General features: G+C 51.3%; 1 protein-coding gene across 1 annotated transcript in view; it reads right to left on the bottom strand.

Moving 5' to 3' along the window:
- MPHOSPH8 (M-phase phosphoprotein 8) overlaps positions 1–26,280 on the bottom strand; it is a 209,300-nt gene extending 183,020 nt beyond the window's left edge. The window contains exon 1 of the mRNA XM_085621552.1: positions 25,934–26,280. Coding sequence (XP_085477678.1) covers positions 25,934–26,167 — 234 coding nt within the window. The 5' untranslated portion in view covers positions 26,168–26,280. The remainder of the gene's footprint in view (positions 1–25,933) is intronic.
- Positions 26,281–27,732: the final 1,452 nt, after the last annotated feature.

The raw sequence follows: 27,732 nt of genomic DNA, 5'->3' as shown, positions 1-27,732 counted from the left end.
CACCAGCTGGGGCCTTGTGAGCAAATCTTTGGGCATTTGCACTCATTTTATTTCCCAATAAAACACTGGTTGTTTGGAGAAGCCTTAACCTTCTTCTCGACCCATGTCATAACCTTCTTAGAACTGACATGGTCTTTAAAGTTATCAGGCACTGGCTTCAGCATGAGACTGAGCATGGGAAATAACTGGGCAGTGCGTTCAGTCTGAGGCGTTCTTGCTGCCCTGCACGGGGCTCAAAGTGCAACTCCCACGGGAGTGGTGCTCTGCCTAAGAGTAGGGGCGCTTGAGTGAGAGGGATGTGTTTTGAAGTGGTAGTCATGCTCCTCTGTGTCGTTTTGGTGCAAGCACTTTTGGTGTAGATGGCAAAAGAGGACCATCTTGATCATCTTTCTCCAAGACACTCAGGACAACATCATGGGGCTGGGTGTAGGTTGGACTGCTGGGATCCCGGCAAGGATCCGCCTCTTCCTCGTAGAGGCTAAGCAGGTTTTGCTTTTCAAAATATTGGGGATTTGAGGATGACTGCTACTGAATTAAGTGCGCTAACACCTTTCCCTTCGGTGCCTCTAAGTCTTCTTAAACCAAAAATAGCAAGATCGAACTGGAGTGAGGTCTAGTTGATATCAGGATAAAGTTGCAAATGCACTGCTGGTCAACCTCCGGATGCTGTGTGTTCCAGCTTGAACAACATAGAAAGGTGTGCGTCCCATCACCACTTTCTCATATGGTGCACCAAAGCAAAGCAGTCGCATCCAATAGGAATAAAAATTGTGTTCCATCGGGAGGAACTTCAAACAGAGGTCACCTGCATTGTGATTGTCAGCTGAGCCATCTGTCTCAAACAGTGGAGTTACGCCAGAGCCGCGAGTAACTTATTAATCTCGGAGCTGGTGCTGAAAACGTTTGAACCCAAAGGCAGAAAAAAAACTACCTAAGGTGGAGATGATGCCCATGCACACTGTGAACTAAGGAAGTAGTCACAGCACATCTCATGACGCAAAGATTCTTTGAATTTAATCAACACAAGATGGTAGAAGAATGCATAACATGTGTATCTACAGCCACATATTATACAAGAAGCAATACTTTGGAGTTGTGTTTCAGACCCAGACGAGGCTACCTCCTTACTGCTTTATGTGGGCATCTTTGTTTTAATGGTTGGATTTTAGAAACACAAAGTACTTTTTGGTTTCTACAGTGAAACAACGATTAGAAATGAACACCTTTGGGTGTTACTTATTTTGTCAAACTGAATCAGAGTTTATCAACCTCTTTACCATCAGAAACAAATCTTTATGCTTTTCCTCATTACCTCAAGGAACTCTAGGAGCAAAAGAGGTGACCTAGCAGCCTGGTTTGATGGAGAGGTCATATCGGGTGATTTCGACAATATCTACCTTCAGAGTTCGTCGGAGGATCAGATAAACACCAAAATCCTTGCCTACTTCGGTAATCTGGGAGATTTCATGTAACAAAATACCGGTTTACAGCATGTAACACAATGAAAACAATCCACAATTAAAATAGTATTGTTTTAACAAATGCTTTTCTCAAGTTTTATTTGATTTAGTTCTCGGCTGAGAACAACAAATATCTAATACATAAACATTTCCCTTAAAATTCTGACAATAAGATAATAAAAATTGTAGTACTAATACAAAGTTAAAAAAGATTTTTAAAAATTGAATAAATTGTGACATACAAATTGATTTGGTGGAGCCTTACAAAGCAAGTTCAAGTACTGAACTGAATTAATTTTACATTTTGTGCAAATTGGTTGTATAAACCTTTTTCTTGCTTCTACAACTGTCACACTTGGGCAAACAAATAACATATGTTCAAGGTCTTGCTCCCCGCCGTTACATAGGCTACAAGAACTACTAGTTTTTAGGTCTCGGCCTGGCGAAAGCAGCGCATGCGCTGTCTCGCCATGCAGAGGGCTTCTTGGAATCAATACAGATTCCGAAGCCGTGTCTCAGCTCTGCCTGCATTTTTCATTTGTGCGCGTCGTTTGACGTCATTAATTATGCCAAAGGCAGTGCAATGAGTGCACCGGAGGCATTTCAATTTCTTCTGGTTGCCACCCTGTCCTCTTTTGGCGCCGCCCAATGGGATTGGATCTCTTACCGCGGAGTGACACAGTAGGCTTATTTATTAACTTGCTGCACTTTTTTTTTTTTTAAACCACTGCATACGTTTGTGTGGAATGCATTGTATGCTTGTACGCTACTTTGAATTCAATTCTTATCATTACGCTACTTTGTTGTTGTAGGTTTCTTTTTGTATGTACGCTGTTTATGTTTGGTTTTTAATTTTTTGGGATTATTTATATATTTCTTAACTTTAACACTGAGCGCAGCACCCGCTTCAAGGACACCGCGCTCAGTGTTAAAGTTAAGAAATATATATTTTTTTAAAACAAAAAACGAGCGCGGTGTCCGTGAAGCGGCGCCGCGCTCAGATTTAAACTTAAGCATTTGCAATGCACTCGGACCAATTGCATTGCAAATGCTTGTTTTTTGTACCAGGTAATTAACAAGCAAGAGGCAAGCTTCACTTTAAATAGGCTGTGCAGAGTTTTAAATTGTCGCAGGTTTTATTATATAGATGTGGTAACGCTTTCCAAGCGGCAAAAGTTAAATATTTTGCCCTAAATCTTCACGCGTGGGCCGCTTTTACCCTGCTGATCCCCAGACAATCAGAGAGGTGGAGGGGCCCTTGGCATAGAAAGGGCCTAGGGGGGTGGGGGGGCTCAGTGTCTGGTTACAGCACTTCACCGCTGACCCCCCCCCCATTAGGAGCAGAGCACCGACGCCTCGGCCAGATTCCCTACTGCTAACCAAGCCCCCGCCTCACTCCCCCCCCCCCCCATCTCACTGTGAGGCCTCACAGTAAACAGAGCCTGGTGCAGGCCATCTGTTAAACCCCACAGAAATAGTGAAGCTACAAGGGCCAAATAAAACATGACCGAATGGCAAAGCCATGTGTGCAGTGGGCACACAGTTGCAGCCAAGAGGCTACAGGCGTGCACACGTGCATCATGCAAAGATGGCTTGAATTTTTACATTCATCCAGAGTTACGCAGCAGGTTAAATTGTTTTTTGCTGCTGTATATAGCGCGAACTCAACTCGAAGGTACTGGAGCGCTTTACATGAGCCCCAGTTACATTACACGGGGGGTCACGTTTATTTTCTGTGGGCATGGCGAGATTAAATGATTTGTCCAAAATCACAGGAGCCGACGCAGAGACTCGGACCTAGTTTCCCAGTTCCAAAGTCGGCAGCGCAGGCCACTACGCCACAATGAATGTAATTTGTCAATTCATGTACCTCGAAATCATGAAATGTTGAGCTGGACCTGCATGTTACACCATAAGTCAGACTTGTTTGTTGTGTTTTAAAACCCGCCGAAGCCAACATTTTAAGTGTAGCCTCGGGACTTGCGTGACAGTAATCCAGTACTGGGCTCCTAGACTCAGTACTGGGACCGCTATCTAAAACAGGTAAGTAATTACGTTTTCACAGTTGGCACGATTTTTAAAGAATATTTGAAGTTTGCAAAAATCGACACTTAGAAGAAATTTCACAGAAAAACAGTCAATGATTCCTTATGGAAGAAAATTGGGTTACTGGGCACCAAGATCCAGCACTGGGATCTCTCCTAATAGCAGGTGAGTATTTTTGTTTTCGTTACTTGGCTGAATTTTGGTGAATATTTTAAAGTTTAGAAACTCCACAATTAGAAGAAATTTCAAGAGAAACCAGTCAATGTTACCCTATGGAATAAAAGTGAGTTATCGGCTTTTGGGTAAGTACTCGACTGGTAGAGTTAAGGTTCTGGGCACAGACTCAGGATTCTCCCAGGGTCAGGTAAGTACAGTTGTTACACCCTCAGCAGCACAGGGGCAGCCGGGTGCAGAGTGAGTTAGGCCCAATGTTATCCTATCGTAGGCAGGGGGGCCCTAGTTGGTGGCTGCTGACTAGCAGGCCACGCGGCTGTGGGAGCTAGGCTCCTGGTCACTTGCTCAGGGCAACTGGGGAAGTAGATAGGTGTAGAGGTTACTCTGCCAGGGCCACTCGGGCGGCTGGGTGCAGGGTGCTTTTGAGCCTTCGGGCGCTCAATGGGAAAGCTCCTGGTTGAATAAAGGCTGCAAGCTCGGGGACGAAGATTCTTCAGGTGCCACCACTACTTCGAGAGGTAAGTTGGGTAGTTGGAGGATAGGTAGGTACCCAGGAGTTGGGCACAGGGAGCCGCAGGGTGCAGGGGTGCCTTTTGGTGTCGGGAAATCTTACCCTCGGCTGATCGCGGTTGGGGGGTACCTGGTTCTGAGGCTGCAGGCGTCGTCAGGGGCGTCGAGTGAAGTCCTTGAGTGCCGGACTCGGGGTCACAGTCGTCGGGGGGGTCGTCCTCGTGGTCTTTGTTCACTCCGGCACAGGCCAGGCTTGGCGGGTGCAGAGTGTGCAGGGTTTGCGGTTCCGGGCTGATGCCAGGGATTAGAAGCTGATTTTGAGCAGAGCCTCTGCTCATGGGGGTCCCAGGTGCTTAGAGCCAAAAGGTAGCCAGGTCTTCCGGGGTTTGTGAGGTTGCTGGCCACAAGAGGTGCCGGGATGTAGCATGAGCAGGTTCGAGGGTCGACAGGCCGGTAGGGCTGGGGCCAAAGCAGTTGGTGTCTTCCTCTTCTTAGCAGTTGCTAGGCAGGCCTTCTTTCTTCTTGATCTTCTTTGTATTTTGGAATCTGGAATCTAAGGAAGGAAGGTTCAGGGTGCCCCTAAATACTAGATTTAGGGGTGTTACAGGTAGGTAAAGGGCAGGGACTAATGGGTCCCTGTCCTGGGGTGGGAACACCCCCCATTCTGCCACTCTCCTGTGGGAGGGGGGCAGGGCCTCCCATCTTCTAGATGGCGAGCGCCCGGAGCTGTGCTTCACCTCACCTTCCCCACCTGAGGGGTGGGATTGGCAGGCTGGCACATCCCCTGTCCTTATTTGGGGTTTCCGGACAGGCTTCCCGCCAGAGTGGGGGCTGCAAGTGGCCTGGGGAAGCTCACAGAGGCGGCACCTAGCACCTCGCCCAGGATGTGCATTGTTGCAGGGCCAGGAGAGCGGGGGCTCTCCTACCCAGGGGTCCAGCAACATGACTTCTGTGTGACAGCCAGGCAACCTCCCAGACCAGACGTGGATTGTAGGTTAGGTTTCAGGGGGCATCTCTAAGATGCCCTCTGTGGTGCTTGGTACATTAAATCCCACACTGGCATCAGTGCGGGTTTAATGTGCTGAGAAGTTTGATACCAAAGTTAAAGTTAGAGCTATTGGCATTGCTCATGACATTAGTTTTTGTTTTTAAAACATTTAAAGAAACGGCATTGTTATTTACAATGTCAATAGCTTAATCACTCTCAAATGCGAGACCTATTGCATTTGCACCCACAGAGCCACACACACAGAGCCACCCACAAAGAGCAACTCACATAGAGCAACCCACACACAAATAGAGCCACCCACAGAGCCACCTACACACACAGTTACCCACACACAGACAGCCACCACACAGAGCCACCTACAAAAAAAGCCACCCACACAGTGCCTCCCACACACACACACAGAGCCACCCACACACACACACACACAGAGCCACCCACAGACAGAGCCACATACACACACACAGAGCCACATACACAGAGCCACATACACACACAAACAGCCACACACAACACACACACACATAGAAAGCCACAGACATAGATCTAGACACATACACATTGATCTTGGGAGCCAAAGCAGAAGTGGCACCCACTTCACCTCCTGTTCAAATGTTAAGTAAGTCAAATGAAGTATTGGGGCTGCAATAGTTTCAAATACAGAAAACAATTCTTGTAGTAATATATTTATCGCTTAAATCTGTTCTGAGCAGTCAAAATGTAACCGTTCTGGTAGGAACAGTGAAAACATTCTTCAAGTATTAGATCATTCTCACTGAGTTGCATACCTGCCAACTCACACGGTGTCACTGTGTTATATACGATATCAGCTACCATCACACGGTCTCCCGTTGAGCCTCCAACATCACAGGGTGGCAGGGAAAACGTGCTGAAAACCAATGTAAATTGTAGTTTTCCAGCTCGTTTTTCAAGGCTTTGAACTGCGACTTCCATTAAGGGGTGTGAAAACTCCCGAGGACATAGGCACCAGCCTCAACAATCTTTTTATTTTTTGGAAGGAGGGAGCAGCTCAGTACGACGTTTTCAGATGCGCTACTGTAAAATAACGAGAAAAGTAAATAAAATGTTTGAGGTAAAAAGGAAAGACTATACAGTGATACAGCAGGCAGGGAGCTAGAAAGACCACAAAAGGAGCAGAAGCAGCCGAAGAAGCAGAGTGCGCCGCGACGCTTGCAACAATGCCCCACCCGGAGAGGATGTTCTGCACCGAAAGGGACACATGCGCTGCCCTGCGCCCGTGCCGACATCAACAATGCTGAGCGTCCACCATCCTTAATTACGGCACCGCGGGCAGCCTGGGCCCCTCCACCAGGCAAGTCAGTCAAAGTGAGCTCCCTCTCCACTCTGGGCAGTGTGACGGCGCCTTGATGTCAGCAGTCGGACGGGACCCTCCCCTGTTCGCCCACTGCTGGGGATCCTAACCCCCATGCACCCGTGAAATCTACAGGGCTCATGCTATGTATCACCAGGAGCCTCGAATTCCAACTACTATGTCAGAGACGTTCTGCCGAGGTGAAAGGCTATGGGTGGGGGGGGGCGAGGGCTGTTAATACTGCTGCACTCACTCGAACAGAAATCAATGCCAGACGAGAGCGGGTGCGTGTCCGACACAACAGAGGGACTGCGAATAAACCAATTTTACCCCTTCCAAAAAACCACGCTCCCTGCCCCATGTTGCCGTTCACCGCCACTCGCTTCGCCGCCTAGCACCGGCGAGTCGGCGGTTAGTAAGATACATGCAGGCCGAGCGCTGTATGTTTCAGGCCACCCTTCTTCGGCTAGCATAGTTTCGACCGATCACGCCTGGCCAACCATGCCCTTGCTGCCCAGACAAGCGAGCCGTCGGACCTGAATTACCCAAAAATACAGGCCAGCACGGGGATCGAATCCTCGACCATGGCTTTAAACCAACGAAGCTAACAGTCACCTTTGAAACGATGAGCTACAGTGAACGCGCCAGTAAACTTCAGTGTCCAGGCTCACCCACCAAAAATATTGGTGTAGGTTAAAAGGACAGGTAACAGCTGCACTGTTGAAATAGACCTAAAAACCCATGCGTGTTAATACCCAGAGCTCCGGCAATTAACTTCATTAAATTCAGTCTGACATCAACAATTTACATATATTCACGCCATTTAACAAAAAAAAAAATAATCCCGCCCTGACTCACCTCAAAACCGGACGAAAGAAACGATCGTCTCCGCGACGCCAACCAGACCGGACCTCGTGACCAACGGGGACAAAGACGTGTATTTCTGTCTTTGAAACGTTCCGGGGGAGAGGAACGGGCAAGAGTCTTAACAGTAGAGAAATTGAAGGCTAAAGGAGACAAGCACACCACTGCCTTTCTCCGAGGCGAAGCAGAAATGCCTCGGAGAAAGGCAGCGGCGCTTTCGGATTCGGGGGCGTGTTTTTCTTTTCTCTCCTCTTGCCATTGGCTGGAGGAGATAATTAGAAAAGTAGCAAACAACACGCCCCCGAATCCGAAAAGGACGGGGCCTGTTCGGAGAGACAAAGCCTCTTCTCCAATGGCTGGCCAGCATTTAAGAGGCCAGCCAATGGAGAAGAGGAGAGAAGAGGGGCGGGTTCAAGCCCCGCTTCTCCAAAACATTAAATCTCGGAGCGAGACTGCGCAAGCACAGCCAAGACCTAAAAAGGATACATAGAGTGCTTGTGTGCTAATTAGGGAATAATTGTCAAAATTGAATTAGTCTCCCTATATGTCTCTCTAAATAAGCAATAGCCTATTTTATCTCTAATAGAAAAATATATTAATAAAACCATTGAGTTCATATAGTCAGAAACGCCAAAGATACATAAATCCATGTGTGACAAGATCATACGGAAGTGGGGGCAGCTTAAATGCAAGTAGCTCGAGCGCTAGGTGGCGCACACGAAGATGGCTGCCTCGCGGTGAGGCTCCCGGTGCTTGACCCCTCGCATCCGGATTTCATCCGCTTCCCGCCGTCCTAGCGGCGATCTGAGGGTCCCTGCCTGCAGCGGGACCGGGGATCTACACTCGGTCCAACTTTGGGCTGCCTGCCTGCTCCCGGGCTCGAGTTCTGCCGCTCGTTGCTGCGAGGCCGAGAGGGAGACCCGGCTGACTGGAGCTGCCCCCGGCGTCGGCTCCTGCGCGAGGCCGCGGCGCCAATGTGTGACTTGGGCCACGAGGCTGACGGCGGCCAGCCGCCCATCCCGGGACCCAGGGGCGGCCCCGGAATCATCTGACGCTGCTGCTGGCCTGGTAAAGAGTCTCCCCTGATCCACGGGGCGCTGCTGGGCTCCTACGTGGCCGGACTGCGGAGTCCTCGGTGGACCCTGTGAGGGGACGACGACATCTCTTCTTCTTTGCGTTCCCTGTGTGGCCCGGTCGCTTGGACGTTGGGTGAGGCTGGTTGGCGATTCGATCTGCAGCGCCTGGACACCGGTGCGCGCTCCACGGGGGTAGCCATGGGCAAGGACAGGGGCGCCAAATCAGCGGCTGCGCCCCACCAGACCAAAATCGACCGCTTCACGACCTCCGACCCCCCGGGCACGGGCGGGGAGGCGGCACCGACTCCTGGCACGGACCTTGCCGCCATATTGCAAGCCATCACCGCCTCCCGTACGTCCCTTGAGGGGATGGTCGGGGAGGTGAAAGTGGACGTCTCACTACTGCGGCAGGACCTGCGCAATGCCACGGCTCGCATCACCGAGACGGAGTCCCGGATCTCGACGGCGGAGGACGACATTCGGCAGCTCCAAGACCAGGTTCGGGAGCTCACGACTCATTCTAAAGAGCTGCATCGACGGGCGGAGGATGCCGAAAATCGGGCCCGCCGCAACAACCTCCGCCTGGTGGGATTTCCGGAGGGGGTGGAATCTGGCCGCTCCGACGACTTCCTGGAGAAATGGTTCAAATCTTGGATGCCGTCGGCCAGCTTGTCCGCCTGGTTTGTCATCGAGCGGGCGCATCGGTCGTTGGCCGCCAAGCCTCCTGTGGGGGCACCCCCGCGCCCCTTCATCTTGCGGATCCTCAACTTCAGGGACAGAGACGCTATTCTGAAGGAGGCGCGGGCGCAGGCTCCCTTGACCTTCAACAACCACAACATCATGGTTTTCCCAGACTACACCCGGGAGGTCCAGGAGCAACGCCGTTCGTACGTGGAGGTAAAGCACAAGCTGCGCTCCCTGGGTCTCAGCTACCAGCTTCAATTCCCGGCACGCCTCCGCGTTGTCTTCCAGAGTAAGACCCTGTTTTGTGACACCCCCCGGGCGGCCTGGACTTGGCTCACCGAAGAACGACCGCTGCGCCAGGCCGAGCGGGAGTCACCGGCTCGGCGGCCCTCGGATCGGGATGGCCCGGGCCGCAGGAGGTGCACGCGGTCTCGGCGGCCCCGGGGGGGCTGGCGGCTGGGCCTCGCTCCGCAAGTGCATCGGGGAGAGGACTGCGGGACTCCTCTGCCTCCTCCGGGACGTCCTCCAGGGCGGCTGGGGGCCCCGGGCGCCAGTCGGCCCGTCTGTTGGACCCGTCCCTGACCCCCCTTCCCGTGTCAGTGGACCTTTCTGATCTCTCCCGCAGCCCAGCGATCTGACTCTTCTCTGTCCTCTGTTTCGGCAGGGGGCCGGACGGCCTGGTCCCGCTGCTGGGACCTCCACTACGGACCTGGATTCAGCGGCTTCCCGCTCATCTGTAGAAATCACTCGCATCCGTACATCTGGAGGGGTCCACCACGCTCTTGACACCCGAGCACGTCGCTTGGGGCCTTGTAGTTGCTGTTACAGTTAGGGCGACAGATGCTTCAGTTCTCGAAGTATAGGGTGGGAGATTGGGGGGGGGGGGTTTGGGTTTGTTGGGGTTTTGTTTTGTTGGTTGCTCCTTTTGGGGAGGGTGTTTCCTCTAGTTTGGGTCTGGTTCCTCTTGCTCGTGTCACACAACAGTTCCTTGCGTGCGCTGCTGCAGAGCTTCGCGCTGACATTCTTGTGCGCTCCACTCGCTCCCGCTCCCCGCCTGGCCTCCCTGGCTCCCTTTCGATTGTCCTCTGCTCTCCCCGCGCTGCCTGGGCGACCCTCCTTCACTCCCTGCGCGTCGGCGCGGCCTCGGGTCCTCCCGCCGCCGCCCCGGGTGCTCGATTCCGCGGCGTATTCTGCCCGTGGCTTCCATGGCTGACCTAGCCCCTGGGGCTCGGCTGCGCATCATGTCTTGGAACGTGAACGGCCTGTTGGATAGGCTCAAGCGCACCGCGGTCCTTAAATATGCTCACCGCATGGGGGCCGACGTGCTCCTTCTTCAGGAGACCCACCTTATCGGGGAAAAATGCCCCTTCCTGGCGCGCTATGGCTACGATCGGGTGTGGCATTCAGGGTTTGCTCGTGGCTCCCGCGGGGTGGCGATCCTGCTGCGCTGCTCCTTCCCCTTTGTCCTTACACAGGTGACCCACGACCCTCAGGGCACCGGGATTGCTATCTGCGGCACGCTCGATGGTAGGCCGCTTAGCTTCCTCTCGTTCTATGCACCGCCCTCGGGACTGGCGCAGGCTTTGTCCCACGCGGCCTCTCTGCTGGCAATGCTCCCGGGGGGCACTGTAGTGCTTGGGGGGGATTTCAATGCCGTCATGGCCCCTCAGCTGGACTCATCGGGACCGATTTCGGACTCTCGCGCAGCTCGCGCGCTGCAGCTGGCGGGCTGGGCCGAGGCTCAGGGCCTCTGCGACGCCTGGAGGCTCTGGCATCCTCAGATGCGTCAGTACACTCACACGTCAGCCGCTCACCATTCCCACGCCCGCCTCGACATGATCTTTGTCCCCCCCACCGACTGCGGGGGCGTCCAGGACATCCGCATTCTTCCCAGGGGGATTTCGGATCACTCGCCGGTCCGCCTGGGTCCTCCGCTGCATACGGCTCATCCGGTGTGGCGGTTTAGCGCCTGGTTCCTCCAGGACAAGGCGCTGCACAAGGCGGTGGGCACCGAACACACTCAATACTACTCCGCCAATGAAGGCTCGGTCTCATCGGCAGGTACTCTGTGGGAGGCCTGCAAGGCGACCATTAGAGGGGCGGCTAAGGCGCATGTGGTGCGGCACCGCCAGTCGCGGCTGCAGCAGCTCACTGCCTGTGAGGCCCAGGCGGTCCGACTGGAACAGTCTCTCGCCGCACACGATGACCCGGCGGCGGCTCCTTCGCCAGGAAATTAGCCAGCGGTCCCTCGATGCGGCCAAACTCCTTTGGCAGTCCTCGGTGGCAAGGGTGTATGGATGGGGTGACAAGAACGGCGCGCTGTTACATCGCCTGGTGGCTTACCCCAGGGCGTCGTGTATCATCCCGGCGGTCACGGATTCCGCGGGTGTGCTCCGGTCCTCCTCTGTGGAGATGGCGGCTGCTTTTGCCCACTTTTATTCTCAGCTCTACCGGGCCCGTGCACCGACTCTTTCCTTGGCCGCTCTACTCACGCCTGGGGGCGCACACCTCGCTCGGCTTCGGCCGGCCGAGTGGGAGAGCCTGGAGGTCCCCATCTCCCTTGAGGAGATTGGAGATGCCATTGGGCGTACGTCCGCGGGGAAGACGCCGGGACCTGACGGGTTCCCCCAGGAATTCTACACCGCATACAGAGACACCCTTGTCCCGCGGTTGCGCGCTCACTATGCGGAGGCGATTGAGAAGGGTTCCTTTCCCCCGGAGGCGGATATGGCCACGATCGTGGTTTTGCCTAAATCCACGCCACCGTCCACCGACAGGGCGGCCTACCGTCCCATTTCGCTTATTAACACGGACGTGAAGCTCTATGCGGCGATCCTGGCCCAAAGGCTTAGGCCCTTGCTGTCGACCTTGGTCCACCCGGACCAATGTGGCTTCATGCCCGCTCGGGGCACCCGCCACTGTCTTCGTCGTCTCCATGTGGCCCTGGCCCACCGCCATCGGCTGTCCCCGTACCTCGCTCCCCTCCTCGCTGATTTCGAAAAGGTATTTGATTCAGTGGGATGGGCCTACCTATTTGAGGTCCTGACTTGCATGGGTTTTGGCCCCCGGTTCGTGGGGATGGTGCGAGTCCTCTATGCCCATCCCCGAGCCAGGGTCTTGGTCAATGGAGTGCTATCGAGGCCATTTCGGATCGGCCGGGGGACGCGGCAGGCTTGCCCACTGTCGCCCCTTCTCTTTGCCCTTGTGATGGAACCCCTGGCCGCCCTGATTAGATCTGATCCCGTCCTTCGGGGCTGGGAGTGGCCTGGCCTGGAGGCCGACAAAATCGCACTCTACGCGGACGACGTCCTGCTGTACCTGAGTGACCCGGCGCACTCCGGACCCCGTGCCCTCTCCATCCGGAGCCGTTTCGGCCGGGCGTCTGGTCTATCCCTCAACTCGCGGAAATCGGTGCTGGTCCCGCTGCACCCCTCCAGGGAGTGTTTTGACTGGCAGGAGACCATCCCTCTCCGCCGGCTATCGTTCCAGTACCTGGGTATCTGGGTCTCCCTCCTCCCGGAGCTGAGTTGGGCACTCAATGTCACCCCCCTGGTGAAGAAAGCCAAGGCGGACTTGGTGCGTTGGCACCAGTTGCCCCTCAATCCGCTAGGGAGGGTGGCCCCCTATAAAATGATGATTCTTCCCCGGTTTCTCTATGTGCTGCAAAACACCCCCCTCTCCTTTCCGCGCCCTTGGTTCCGCGAGTTGGACGCGATGGTGACGAGATTCCTCTGGGGCAGTGGGAGGCACCGGCTGGCTTTACCGACGTGCCGCATACCCACCTTTGATGGGGGCCTGGGCATGTCTGACCTCTACCTTTATTATCTTGCCACTCGCCTACTGGTCGTACATGACTGGTTTGGGGGGGGTTGGTCTGACCCAGCCTATAGGGTGGAACTCGGGGATTTGGGCTTCTCCGGTATCCAGGATCGCCTGTATGGCGCGTCCGTCCCCGCCTCTTGCCCGGATATCACCAGGGCCGTATTCTTGTCCTGGCGAGCGGCGCTCCGTCATACCCGCTGGACGGGGAGGCTGACCCGGGTCACGCCCCTGTGGCACGGGACATGGCTGCGTGAGGTCGCGGCGCTGGAAGGGTTTCGATCGTGGGACTCAATTGGCATTTCCCAGCTGGGGGACGTCTGGCGGGGCGGGCGAATGCGTTCCTTTTCAGAGCTGCAGGCGCGCTTCTCCCTCCACTCCTCCCAATTTTTTAGATACCTCCAGCTGCGCCATGCTATACGCACCCACACCCCGCTGGACATCCGGCTGCCGGACCACAGCCCCCCGGAGGCTCACGTTATGCTGGGCAACTTGGGGAGGGGGGGCGTTTCTAGGATTTACCGCTCCCTCGTCAACTGCACCCCTACGTCCCTTGAGGGCCTTAAGGAGCGCTGGGAGGGCTGGGTGGGTCCCCTGGACGAGGCCGACTGGCGGGACGCCCTTATGGCCCCCCGCTTGGTGACGGCCTCAGCTCGGCTACGGCTTGTCCAAATTTATTACTTGCACACTGCTTATCTCACGCCGGCCCGCCTTCACGGCGCGGGCCTCTCCGGGGATGCGGCTCGCCCCCGCTGTGGCTCCGAGCCGGCTGATTTTCTTCATATGGTGTGGTCCTGCCCGGAGCTGGAGGGGTTCTGGAGGGGCATTGAGTCCGAGCTTACGGAGGTCCTGGGGTGGGAGGTGCCGCATGAACCTAGACATTCCCTATTGGGCATCACGGATGGATTGGATGGCATGCGCCCGGAACACCTGTTCCTCATGACGGCCTTGATGGTGGCTAAACGGGACATTGCAGCGGCATGGAAGCAGCCACAGCCGCCAACCATAGCTAAATGGGGCGCCGGGGTGGACTGGTGTGCGGCGCAGGAGCGGACTCTCTATCAGGCACGTGGCTGTCCCAAGAAATACCGGAAGGTGTGGGGGAAATGGCTGGGCAATATACCTTAGCGGGGTGGGTCGGGGGGGGGGGGGGGGGGAAGGTTTTGGGTGAGGGTGGAAATGTGATGTGTGGTGGGGACTTGGAGGGCCAGACGCTAAGAATCTCTTTTTACTATCTGCCTGTGCTTTTGGTAAGTCAGTTGAATTACTGCAAATACGTTTGATTCTTAGCATTTCCCCGTAGGGGATACTATTAATCAGATGTCCTGGGTGGAAGCTCGTGGAGTGTAACACCGAGTTTCCTGCTGTTTTTTTCTAAAGAGTTTAGTTTCCAGTTTGTCATTTTTCACAAAGACCTCCACATCTAGAAAGTTAATAGTATGAATGTCAATTGTTGCCGTAAAGCTCAAGTTGATCTCATTGTTATTAATGCTTTTTACAAATTCATTTGCTTCAAGTAGAGGACCATCCCAGACAACAAAAATATCATCGATATATCTGAGAAAAAGTTTGACATGGTTGTCCATTACTGTCGTGTGTGTTACGTTGAGGACCAGCTCCTCCCACCAGCCCATGTGTAAAAAAGCATAGCTGGGGGAGAAGCTGGCCCCCCCATCGCAACTCCGCATACCTGTTGATAAACAGTTTTATCAAACCAAAAAACATTATTATTTAGGCAAAATTGTGTCAAATTGCTTAACATCATACATTGCGCAGAGAGTCTTGGTTTGCCTTTGCTTAGGAAGTATTCTAATGCCCTTATACCATCCCTGTGTCTTATGCTGGTATATAGGGACACTACGTCCAGAGTCATTAAAAGATAACCATAATATATATATATATATATATATATATATATCTATCATCTGTCATTATGCAATGGCTAACTATATAGTGACTGTTCCAAACCTGAGCATGTTGGAACCATACCCAAACATTGTTACTGGTGTTGGAGGTATGATTCCAAGCACTGGGGCGCTGCTCCGGTAAGCCCCCAGTATTCCAGATTACAGCCCTTCAGGGTTTGCTAGCAAGCAAGTGCTCCTGCCGACCACAGACACGAGTCTGCCCTCCTGCTGCTGAGCGGAGCTTGAGCAGGGGAGGGCAGAACAATAGGTTTCCTGTCACAGGGAGGTGCGACAACCTCCCAGACACGACTTAGTGTATTGGGCTGGGGTCGGGGCACTTGTCAGCACCACTAGACTGTTTTTAAGGGCACATTTGGTGCCCTCCTTGGATATTCAGGCTTGAGACAGTTTAGGGAGCCCTTGGCACCCGCTCTAGGGCGAAACTGGACTAAGACATGGAAGTATCCTTCCCTCTGTCCAGCCCCTCCTCTGGAGGGACCCATGAGTCGTCCTAACCACTTTCCTAGGGTATTTTTGGGCTTACCTGTGGGTGGGTCCTCAGATTCATCGTGGGGCCAGACTCAAGCCTGAAAACATCTCACTCTTCGACCGCCTGGACACTTGGACTTTGCCTGGAACCGAGAATGCATCAAGGAAGACTTCTGCTGCTCCTGGTCTTGCTGTTCTGCAAGTCTTCTTCGTCAACTGCACCTGTGGGCATCAAGGACACCCGAAGTATTCTCCCTTTGAGTGAAGGAATATCTCCCCTGCACCTGCAGGCACCGTAACGATGCTGACCGGTCTGCTGCTTCTAACGTCCTATGGACTTGGAAAGGCTCAGCAATACAGGTGGTAGTTCTGCAACCCTCCCCTCCCCCGACACCTGACCTGTCCTCTTAGCAAGTTTGAGGCCAGTATCCCTTGTCAAAACTGCTGGGAACGAACCCCTTTGAACTGCGTCGGCTTGCTGTTGCCAAGGCTTGTTGGCTCTGCACTCCAGAGATCTTCGGGCTACTAGAAGCTCCAGCCTCCAGCATCTCTTCCTGCCAAGTACAATGTATTCACTGCATCCTCTCCTTTTTGGTAAGCTGCTCGGGGTTCTTTTTCGACTCCTGTGCCTTTGGCCTGTGGGTCCCCTCAAGGGTCTACTCCAGTTCAGTGTGCTCCCCTGCTTGCTCAGGCCTGCTCTAACTCTTCTGCTCGTGGTGAGTCCCTTGGACCTTGCTGGTCCCAATGTTGCTCCTTCTTCGCTTTCCACGCCTGTTGCAGCTGCCAAGGCTTGTTGGTGCTCCAGCCAGACACCAACCCTCCTGGTTCTCGACTTCTGGGGTGGGACAACTGGTGCACAGCTCCTGGTCTTCCTCCGCGTCGCCTGGTCCTCACAGCTGCAGCGACAAAATCACTGTTATCCCTCCTGAAACTTCCGACATCAGTGGGCATTGTCCTTCCATGCCTCCTGGTCACCTCCAGGTGGCATAGTCTCTGTCCCCACTACTTGCTGGTTCTTCTCTTCAAGAATCCACCCTTGGATTTCACCGGACTCTTGCACTTTGTTTGCCAGCTGCATCTTTTTTTGAAGTACAACGGTGGATTCAGACGTCACTTCGCACCTATGCACCCGGCTTCCCTGGTGTAGGTATCCTAGTTCTTGAGGTATACAGGGATGGAGTGACTCTCCAACCTTCTGTCTTCCACAGGGTTTCTTCACTGGGAAGAGTTCTTCTTCAAAACTGCAACCGCGCCTTTCCCGTTGACTTCTATTGAGTACGAGGTGCTGCACACAGCCTCCGTGGGGTTCCTGGGTACTTACCTTGGGTGGTTCCTTGTGTCCCCAGCTACTCTGAATCTCCTGGTCCAAGTCCCGACTTTGATCACAGTTCACATTCCACTTGTTTAGTAAACGGTTTGGTCTCCCCCTGGAGACCACTGTGTATTGTGCTTACCAACCTATTTGCAATTGAAGTATTATTGTGAATTTGGGTTTACATCTCCAGATAGGAGATATACCAATGTATTAGTAAGTGTTGTACAATAAATAGAACTATTTTATATATACATTGAGTGGTTCTTTTCCATTTAGCCTACACGATTAGATCAGGTAAAACAAGCTGCTTAACACACCTTCAAGATAAGCTTGAAGGCTGCTCTCCACAGCTACCACTTAGAGAGCTTTCTAAAGGTTGTCTAAGAGCACTAAAATCACCTAAGGGTTGTCTGAATTATTGCAAGGTGCTTCACTCCAATTAGTGTGCACCATATACTAAGCTAGCCTCCTACACCTACGCATTTATACTGTATTGAGTGTAACCAACACAGTCATGCTGTACTGAGAATAAGCTTTTCAAGAAGGCAAAAAGTGCAATAAAAGTACTATTTTTCAATAGAAGCACACAACTCCTGCCCAACCAAATGCTGTATTCAAAAGTTACCAACATGTAGACAGAGCCTAAGCCCTTGCTAAGTAATTCTGAAAAGCTTTTTTTCTGTTGATCACATAAGGAATGGTGAAAGCGGTACTGTCAGGCCAAACTGAAAAAGGTGGGGTATTGCACCTACAGGGCATGGCCTTCGTACCACATGTTTGCACACTCACAATTACACCAATTAACATCTATGTATGCAGGACATATAGTAATGTACACTCACTCAACCAACAGCCAGGGTACACAACCACCTGCTTTTTTTGACAAAGGGTTTCCCCGTCCTTCCTATGTCTACACATTCAAGGCACACAAAACAAAAACTGAAGGTTTTGGAGGCTCCCTTGACCAGACTTAATCACACCTACTCTCATACACAATGTCTCCATGCATCCACATCACTTCAGCACAAACTCTCACACCTACTCCCTTATCCACAAGCAACACACACATCCACAAGGACAACAAACTGCACCATGCACATACACACAGAAGTACAGCCCAGCACTCCAACACGCCCCTCAGCCAGTCACACCACCTGGCCAAATAAACATGGTCAAGTGCCAGGCTGAAAAAAGCACTTCATCTGCGCCCAATGCCACACCCTCTGGAAACTGCACCAAAAGTGTTGGGTCATTTTCCAAACACAATTATGGCAGCCTCCACAGGACGCATACTGGAAAATTATTGAAATAACAATCAAACACTAGAGTGGTCCAGCAATACAACTATTGACATCAGACCACATCACTAGGTAAAGAAGTACTCAACTACAACACACTAGAGCTACTTCAAACACTGCCATTCAAACACAGCAATGACAGACTCCATTATATGCTAACTGAATAAAACACAGTACATAACAATCACAAACTTACTCGGCCTCCTGTACCACACATGTTAAATGTTGCTGTTTGTACAGAATGAACACCCAGGTGAAACTTGTACACATCAGCCACAACACCATGGGGTACTACACTTCCCCATATTTTCACTCCACTGGGATCTTTCCATGTAACATGTTACTTCCCTTCTCCCATCCCAATTTAGCAAGCTACAGGTTCTTCTTAATACAACTGCTCACAATAGTGTACTACTCTTCCCCAACTTAACACACTAAAGGATACTTCCTCGTCCAACTTTTCACAACAGGGTGTTATACTTCCTTAGCGCCTTCATACAACCTGTAGCAAAAAAGTACTGCACTTTTTCTAGTTCACACCAACATGTACTACACTTGTCTCACTCAAGTCGGGGAGAGGAGAAAGAGAGAGAGGGAGAAAGAGAGAAAGTGAACCTCACTATTAGTGGGAAACGTGGTACATATTCTAACAGAAACACATAAGAATATAACCAGGGCTACTGGAATTATGCAGTAGGAGAGGGCAAATTTATGCAGCAGGGTTAAGTAAATTATGTGGTAAGGAAAGGCAAATTATACAACATAATCTGGCACATTTTGTAATAGTATTGCTTTATTTCGTCATTTTTAAACTTGGTAGTACTGTCTGAGCATTGGTTGCACCTCATTAGTACAAGCTTAATCCCAAATATAGCAATAAGCAACAGAAAGGTGACCAGAACAACTTTGCAAAGGGCTTCCACTGTGCGGCAACAAGCGTCACTTCATTTTTAGTAACTTTTGAACCGTCTGAGCTAGAAACAAAATGTTTTGGGGGTAAAATCTGGACAATATGTGGCAGCTGATGGATTGTGTAGCAAATCTATAACTAAGCGAAAATCGCCACCCCGTACAATTGCATGATTTCCGTCGCCATGAATATAATCTGCATAAAAATGATGTTATCCCTGTGGATTGATTAAGTGAATGTCATATTTTAACATCGCATTTGGACGAAAGCCAGGACTGAGATGTTTCGGCTTTCCACAACTTCAGGACATAGTATACCCTCTATATCTGATCCACTATGTCCTAGAGGACAGTACTACTTCTTATTCTAAATCAACCACAAGGTCTTGGATATTCTTTCTTCAACGACTCCAGACCTGTTACAAACACAGATGAGCTTACTACCCTCCTTCATGATGTTAAAATCTACATAGCCGGCGACTCTACTCCAACAGTAAGGTCTGAATCCAAAACATTGATGAGGCTCGTTCATGAGTAAGTAATGCTGCTATGGCCCCAAGGACCACAACCTCTTCTTCCAGGGCCAACTGACTTGAGGACGGGAAGGCTCTCATTTACCTGATGCTGCGCATTGTCACAAGACCTCTGTCCATCGCTTTAACTATGGCATGAGCTGCAACATTTTTTCTGGTCATTCCAAGCTGGGCACCATAAAATAATCTCCATCTCCAAAGGTATGGATAAGTTTATGCCACAGGCACCTTAACTGAGAAGTCATACTGCAGAATCAACAACCCTCCTCCTTATGACACTGTTCAATGTAGTACCGCCTGAAGCTCCATGGGTGACTTCATAGTTCTGCTTACTGTAAAGGAGATGTCATGTCTCTTTCCTCTATCTCAACAGCACTGTCCTTATGATACTGTCTCCATAACATTGTTTTTAAGCTAAGGACTATTCACTTGGACACATATCAGTTTTTGGCTACCCTCAGCAGGCTCAGTGCCCTTGCCCACCTTCCTCCTTAGCCACCTCCTGCCCATAGCCTGAGAGGACACAATTTGCCAGTGGATTTGAAGCTGGTGACCCCAAACCAGTCCTCCATGGACGCAGGTGCATCTTTTTCTCACAGCTAGCAACTGCCACCATAGTGGTGCACACAAGTCCTGAACAACTTGCTGCCAAAATGTTGTAATTAGGAGGGCAGGTTCTTCATATCAGAGTCATAGCCACTCGAGCAGGAAGTTATTTATTTAATATTAATATCTTGGGATACTACATTTGCAGGTCGGTCGGTCCTGTCAGACCTACATCCTTCGTACAGATCTCTAGTTCCCACTCAATATCAAACCAACATTCTACTACAGCATTCCAGACACCATCTCATACATACATTCACTTGGTAATTATTGCTTTCTATAAAATGGTTTATCTGTATATCTTTTAATCCGGTTATAAAGATTCCCTACAATACTCCAAAGTCCAGCAAATGCTGTTCGGTCCACAAAAAGCAAAGAAGGATCACTAGGTCCAGATGAAAGTTGAACTTCCCCAAAATACGAGCTAGCAAGAGTACATTCACCAGGCTTGTATTGGGTAGGCGGGCATTGGTCGATAGGCCAGTGCCCCAGGCTCACCTATGGGCTGGTTTTTTGGGGCCTCTGTAAACCGCCCCAAAAGATTGACTTTTTTTGCCAGTCCCTGCCAAGCCACTTTAATGTGGCGCCAGTATCTTGGTCACTCCCCTACCATGCTGTAAATTCAGGCTGGGGGCCAAGTGTTGCTTAAGCCTTTGAGGCATTCTCACCTTGGTGCCCTGCCTCGCATACTTTTCCAGAAGCAGGTTATTCCCCACCGGGTCATCACTTTTAGGCCAGGGCGGGTTGTATGCAGGGGCCTCACAGGTGGGCAGGTTTTATTGGGCCATTATCACCTAACCCCCCCCCTCTTCTTGAGCAGCAGCAATGTGTGTTTTTCGACACCTCCCTAGCCAGGTTTATGTCCTGAGGCTATAATTGGTTGGTGAGGGGCGAGTAAGAGAAGTCACCTCCGTAGCAGCCAGGTGTTATGACCTCATCTCCAGTGTCTATTAGGACTTGTTGGCGGAGGAGAGGGTTGCATAAAACTGCGCTATGGTCAGAGTTGCAGACGTGGAAACTAGGTTCGAGTCCCAGCGTCAGCTCAACATCCTGTGATTCTGGGCCAATCACTTAATCTCGATACCGAAAATGAAAATGATCTTTTGTAATGTAACTGGTTGTAGCATCGTGCTACGAATAATGACAGACGCCCTTTACGATTTCTCAGGAGCTTTATTCTCTACTCCTTATCTCTACCTCGTCCCTATTCTAACTGCCCACTTCTCTCCTCGCTCCTCCTCTTCCCCTCGCCCCAAGGCTCCGCCCCCGCCAGCTACTAGAATGCTCACAACCTTACATCTCCCCCTTTGTTACTAAAGCTTGTGACAGTGCTCACATCTCTTCGATCAACCGTCTCGGTTTTTGAATATCTCTTCTTGGCCGGAGGGACAGGCCTTCAGACACAGTTCCATTGCCGCCCTCAGCGTCCCGTTCCTGACCTATAGGTGTTCGACCATGCCCTTCACAGTGTCCAGTCACAGACGTTGTAGGCCCCAGCGTGAGTGTCTCTTTCATGGTGAGACCGCATCTTTGAAGGTGGGGGGCATTGCGAGTGGTGCGCCTGTTTTCCGACTCAGCCGTCAGCGCGGTACTCGTTCGTCTAGTGACTGTGAGGGGCGTTGCCCGGAACCAACAGTCCGTTTCCTTACTTGGTTCTTGTTTGACCACGACGCAATCCCCTTCCCGAGGCGAGAGAGATCTGGCTCGTCTCTTGTGGTCCGTAGAATTTCTCATGCTCTCCTTGTCAGCGCGATCAGCGTTAGTTACTATTTCTTGGTGAAGATGACCTGATGACACCGGTCTTGATGCCCCCTCCCAAGTGGGTATCCGCGTCCAGATGGGGCGCCCTAACATGAGTGTCGCTGGACATTTGCCTGTCGTGGCATTGGGTGTTGTTCGATATGCTCGAAGCACTTCGTTGAGAGCCATTTGCAAATCTCGTCTATCACAGGTAGCCTGCTGGAGAGTCTCTTTGAGTATGGCCATAAACCTCTCACCAGTGCCATTGGCTTGTGACCACACAGGTGTTATCCGCCGAAGCCGGACACCCACGGATTTCGCAAAGTCGCTGAATTTCCGTCCAGTGAACGATGGGCTATTGTCTGTTTTCAGTTCCTTGGGCACACCCCAGGCTGCAAAGACTTCATCTAGAACCGCAATGGTGGCGGCAGCACTGGTGGACGGCACAAACTGGGCAATGGGAAACCGGGAGTACTCGTCCATTATTACGAGAACATATTTGCCTGATTGCATTGGGCCATAAAAGTCCAGGGCTAGTTCGTGCCACACTCCAGGCGGCGGCGGTGTCATCTGACTCGGGGCCGGAAGATCACCGTGCCCTACTATTGGACACTGTGGATACTCTTTCAGGGTGGCATGAGGGGTGGTCTCCAGGGGGCCCGCAGGCGGTCGCGCTTGATCCTCCCCAAGGTGGACATCTTCCTCCACAACGGACAGTCCAAGTGAGTGTGGTGCCCTGGGGTGTCGCGACTTGTAGTCAGCCACGTTGACTGATTTGCCTGGCTTGTACACGATGTCATTGTCATTGCTGACGCGATAGAGAACTTCCACCAGACGCAGCCGCTCGGCCGTCGGCAGGCTAAGGAGACAGTCAGCCTCCGGCCCTTCTATGACGTGGATCACAGCGGGAACTGACATTGTGTTGTGTCTCAGCGTAGTTGAAAACTTCCCGAGGCAAGGGAGGGGCTTCCTGGACATCCAGGTGTAGACCCGAACAAATGCAGGACTCAGGCGCGGGAGGGGTTTCATTTTTTTGTACTCCGTCACCGGAATGTAATTTAGTGACGCTCCGCTGTCCATCACAAATTTTGTGGCATGTCCACCGACGCTGATGTCCAGTCGGGAATATTTCTTAAGTTGGTCCGGGTCGGCAACCATGCTCGCGTATTCAATTGAATATTCTTGTTCGTCTGATGTCGATCTAGAGTCCCGAGAGGGTGATCTCCTCGACCATCGCGATGTCCGCGACTCCCTGCTGGAGTGCGATGATCTTGATGACGACTTTGGGCGACCATGCACCGCTCGCGCATGTTGCCGGCAAGTGTCACTCCGCGACGTCACGGGCGGTTTCTTTCCTTTCTCGCGGCGATACTCTCCGCACATGGCTTCAAAGTGACTGCTCCGACCACACTTGCGGCACTGCTGGCCCATAGCCGGGCACACTCTGGAGTGTGGGAAGTCGTACCCGCATCTGTAACATTTTTGTGCTGTCGCCTTCTTCACATAATCATGTCGTCTGTTGTTTCTCCCCGAGTCCGGTCGACGGTGCCCAGAATGGCGCCGGCGCGATGATGGCCGATCGTGTCGCCCGCGCTCCCTGGACCCTCGGCGAGGGCGACCGGTTCGCACCTGACATATCTGCTCTCGGCGTTCCGTACGCCCTGCTTCCATGGTCTTGGCCTGCTCCTCGGTCTGGTCATGCACTCTCGTCAGTTCCTCTATTTCGTCTAGGGTGTGACTTTTCTTTAACAATTTTCTTCGGAGGGTCTCAGATTGACAGCCGTCAATGACACGCAGCCGTATGGCATCCTCCGTAGAGAATGCTTCAAAGTTGCAGTGGCGTGCCAACCGTCGTAGTCGGGTTATGTATGTGTTCATCGCTTCATCCTTTACTTGGTGCGCCCGCTGGAACACATACCTCTCGTAGTCTACATTTTTTTTGTGTAAAAATTTCTTATCCAGGGCTTCCCGTACCTTGGCGTACGTCCCTGCATCCGCAGCTGGGATTTCCTTAATTATCTTGCTAATGTCCTTTCCCACGAGGTTTCGAAGCGCAATCAGTTGGTCCTCATCGCCGAGGACCTTGGAACCTTTGATGTAGTCCTCAAAGTCCTCGATCCACTCCTCCCACCGAGGGCCCATGCTGCTACCGACTACAAGCGTCAGGGGCTCCGGAGGGCGCAGATGTGACAGCCCTATGACGATGGGTTTGGCCTCCTGTCGGGTCGGTGATCCTCGATTCGACATTGTGAATCCCGTGCGCTCGGGTCAGTTCACTTCAGTCGGCTTGCGTGCTCGCACCTGCGTTTGTAGCACACTTGTCTCGGGTTTGCTCGTGCTTGTTTGTTTCTTTGTCTTGGCTTTGCTTGTGCTTGTTTGTTTCTTCGTCTTGGCTTTGCTCGTGCTTGTTTGTTCCTTTATCTTGGCTTAGCTCGTGCTTGTTTGTTCCTTTATCTTGGCTTTGCTCGTGCTTGTTTGTTTCTTTATCTTGGCTTTGCTCGTGCTTGTTTGTTCCTTTGGCTTGGCTTTGCTCGTGCTTGTTTGTTCCTTTATCTTGGCTTTGCTTGTGCTTGTTGATGACTTATCCTGGGTATGCTTATGCTTGTTTGTTCTCCCTCAGTGAATCCTAGGCGCCTGACTTCAAGATGGCCGCCAATTCACTTTAATGGGGGGTGTCCCAGGAGGATTGCCTGACTTCAAGATGGCCGCCGTCCCTGCACACACGCGCGAGGCTCTCTCCCGGCTCATTCAGTCTACTACAAGTTGGACTCACCGGCGGGCATCTTCAGGGGTGGCACCCTCCAGTCCCTGCTCATTCACGGCGGCGACAGCTACCAGGTGAGGTCGGGGTGGGCTCCCGCCTTGTTCTGCAGCTTCCCGCTCTTCTTGCGCGCCGGCCCTGCCAAAGCTCACGCATCGGGCGTGAGATTAGCCGGCAGCGAGGGATTTTCGGTCTTCGTTTTTCTTTTATTTTTTTTTTGCGCGCTCAACAGCGCTTACAGGCAGGCTTTTGGAGACAGCGTCTCCAGCGTCAGGCACCTTCTCCTTCACTCTGGGGACACGAGGCGGGGTCGGGGTAGGCTCCCGACTTCCGTAGTCACTGGTGGCATCCAGAGGTGCTCAATCGCCTCAGGCAGGTCCGGTTCTTCACCACGCTCCAGGGCTCTGTAACTGGTGTGGGCTTGCTCATCCCACCCTCGTCGCCAGTTGTAGCATCGTGCTACGAATAATGACAGACGCCCTTTACGATTTCTCAGGAGCTTTATTCTCTACTCCTTATCTCTACCTCGTCCCTATTCTAACTGCCCACTTCTCTCCTCGCTCCTCCTCTTCCCCTCGCCCCAAGGCTCCGCCCCCGCCAGCTACTAGAATGCTCACAACCTTACACTGGTGTTCATATATATTACTCCAATAACTTTGGGCCAATTTCCCACTATACAAAACTATAACAAAAAATAACCGTCCAGATTCCAGTGAGACTAAACAGATGGTGATCCATGAAAGGGGTGATCAGGGAATGTGGGCTACTTTCTTGAGAGTGCCCGGGCCTAATTGTGATACCAATCCGATCCTGACATCCACTTACCCCATATGAGGCTGGGTGAGTGTTGTGTTTTCCGACAGATGAGATGACAATACTTGATCAGGTGTCCAACTATTCATTTAATCTAATAACTCGTTCGTTGCACACACCACCTGGAAGAGGATGCCCCCCTTGCAACTGCCAACCACAGCTTTCCATAGCTGCATAATACATGTACAGACACCTCCGGTAGATGTCTGGACAGTAAGAGCAGCACACAAGACAGAGGTCACCTGCACATCAAGTCAAACTAATCCTCACCCTTCTTGCGCAATTACAGGCCTCGCAAGCAGAAAGAACAAGACAAACTGCAATCAACAAAACTCAAAAGAGAAAGCAGAGAACACCTTTCAAAGACATAACTCAAAAACATACTTAAAGACAGTGATCATGAGCTTCAAAGCACGACTCTTTGCAAAAGCTCTGATCGGCTTCTATGACATAACAATTAGGAAATGATATTATGTTTACGATCGTTAAATGCACATCATTACAATTCAAATGCTGTGAATACGACAAAACTTAAAACTTAATGAATTAATCACAAAGTAGGATGTTCCCGTCCCCAAAATCATACTCACGCCCTCGTTCTTGTAATCGATGATCTGCTCGACCTCGTACACGTCCTCCTCCTCGTCGTCGTCACTGTCTTCCCCCTCCCCTTCACTGGGGTCTCCTTTCGCCACCTCTTCCTTCGTCGGGGACACCGGCTCCTTGCCCGCCTCTTCAACTGATGCAGAAGGGGCTGCTTTTGCCACCGCCGTTTCCTCACCAGGTCCCAAATCACCACTTGCCCCATCACCGGTCGCCGCCATCGTTGTAGTAAGCGCTACTGGAGGTAGCCAATCATTGAGCGATCATGGAGCGGAAGGCAGGGCGACCCTAGTGACGACAGAAACGTCCAGCGCCATTGGAAGAGAAATTACATGAACTAGAGTAAGAGGGGTTTTCTCTCAGGTAACTTACACAGTGACTCGCGCTGAAACGCCTACTGCTCCTGCATTTTGCGTACAGTTTGCGCGGCCATATTGGAAGGAACATAGCTTATGTGGAAGGAATGACGGCACGGAGATGCTTCAAGGCGCCAGCTTCAACTTGACGGCAAAAGGCTGACTTGGAATGGCGAAAAAGAGGACACCAAAAATAAATGTCTACTGCAGTGTGTTTTGGCATGCTGAGCTATACCTCAAGGCAGCGCATTCGAATAACATTCGGTGTTCACCGTGCGCATCCGTGCTGCCAGATCTGAAATAAACAAGCATTTGCAATGCAACAGGTCTCGCATTTACGCGAGTTTGAGCTACTGGCATTGTAAATGACAATGTCTTTCAGTTATGTTTTGTTTTTTGACACATAAATAAAACACATTGTCATTTACAATGCCAGTAGCTTAAACTCGCGTAAATGCGAGACCTATTCATTGCAAATACTTGTTTTTTTCTGTCTCTTATCCTTCCCGTGTTCACATCTTTGACCCAGTCATCACCCTTCTCACTCTTCCTCTTTCCCCATTCATCTATTTCTTTTCTCAATCCACAGATCCAGCAGGGTGAGCTTATAAGCATTTGTTTATGCTTGCTAAAATGTTATTATCAAGTAATTATTGTAAAATATTCCAATCATGAAAAGTGTGTTATTTATTCGATGTCTACTGTGTGTAGATTGGGTTAGTACGGCAGTATACATTCCTCATTGATTCTTAGTGAGAGTTAGACCATGGTCTATGGCTTAATCCAAATGGGACCTGTGACTAAAATAAATGTACTATTGCACTGCCCAGTGCCACATATGTCAAATAGCAGAAAAGAAAATAAGGAAGGAGTGAACAAAATCAATTACATTAAATCAAAATTGTAATATTGTTAATTTGAAGTAAGTATCTGCATATTTGCGAATGTGGACTTATATAGTGCAGACCTAGCTACAACCAACAAAGCACTGTATGGTGAATGGGTGGATCAGAACCTCTTTAGAGCATAGGGAAGGTGTTACAGATTTGACCCACACAAGCAGGATAGTTACAGGAAGGAAAGAAGGGGGTGTGGGTGTTTCAGAATGAGGAGAGGCAGTTGAGCATCAAGGGGCAGGCTGGGTGTTGGGGGATATGTCTGGGCCAAAGGGATTGGGACTACACAAGAGGCACTTATGTGGTGTGATCATGGTGTTACATTGTGATTAGATGTTGCTTGAAGAGTAGGATTTTGAGTTATTTTCTGAAGCACAGAAGTGAAATTGCAGAGCAGATTTCGAAGCAGTAGAAAGAAGGAAAGGGATCAAGGAAATTGGATACGACAAAGAAGGGAAACAAGCATTGGCATAGCCAATAGGTCTCGCTTTTGGGACCTTAGAAGTATTTAGTTTTGCAACACAATATCCTTGG

The sequence above is a fragment of the Triturus cristatus genome, chromosome 8 (genome assembly GCF_964204655.1).
Source record: "Triturus cristatus chromosome 8, aTriCri1.1, whole genome shotgun sequence".
Lineage (NCBI taxonomy): Eukaryota > Metazoa > Chordata > Amphibia > Caudata > Salamandridae > Triturus > Triturus cristatus.
This window is presented reverse-complemented; position numbering and strand designations above follow the sequence as displayed.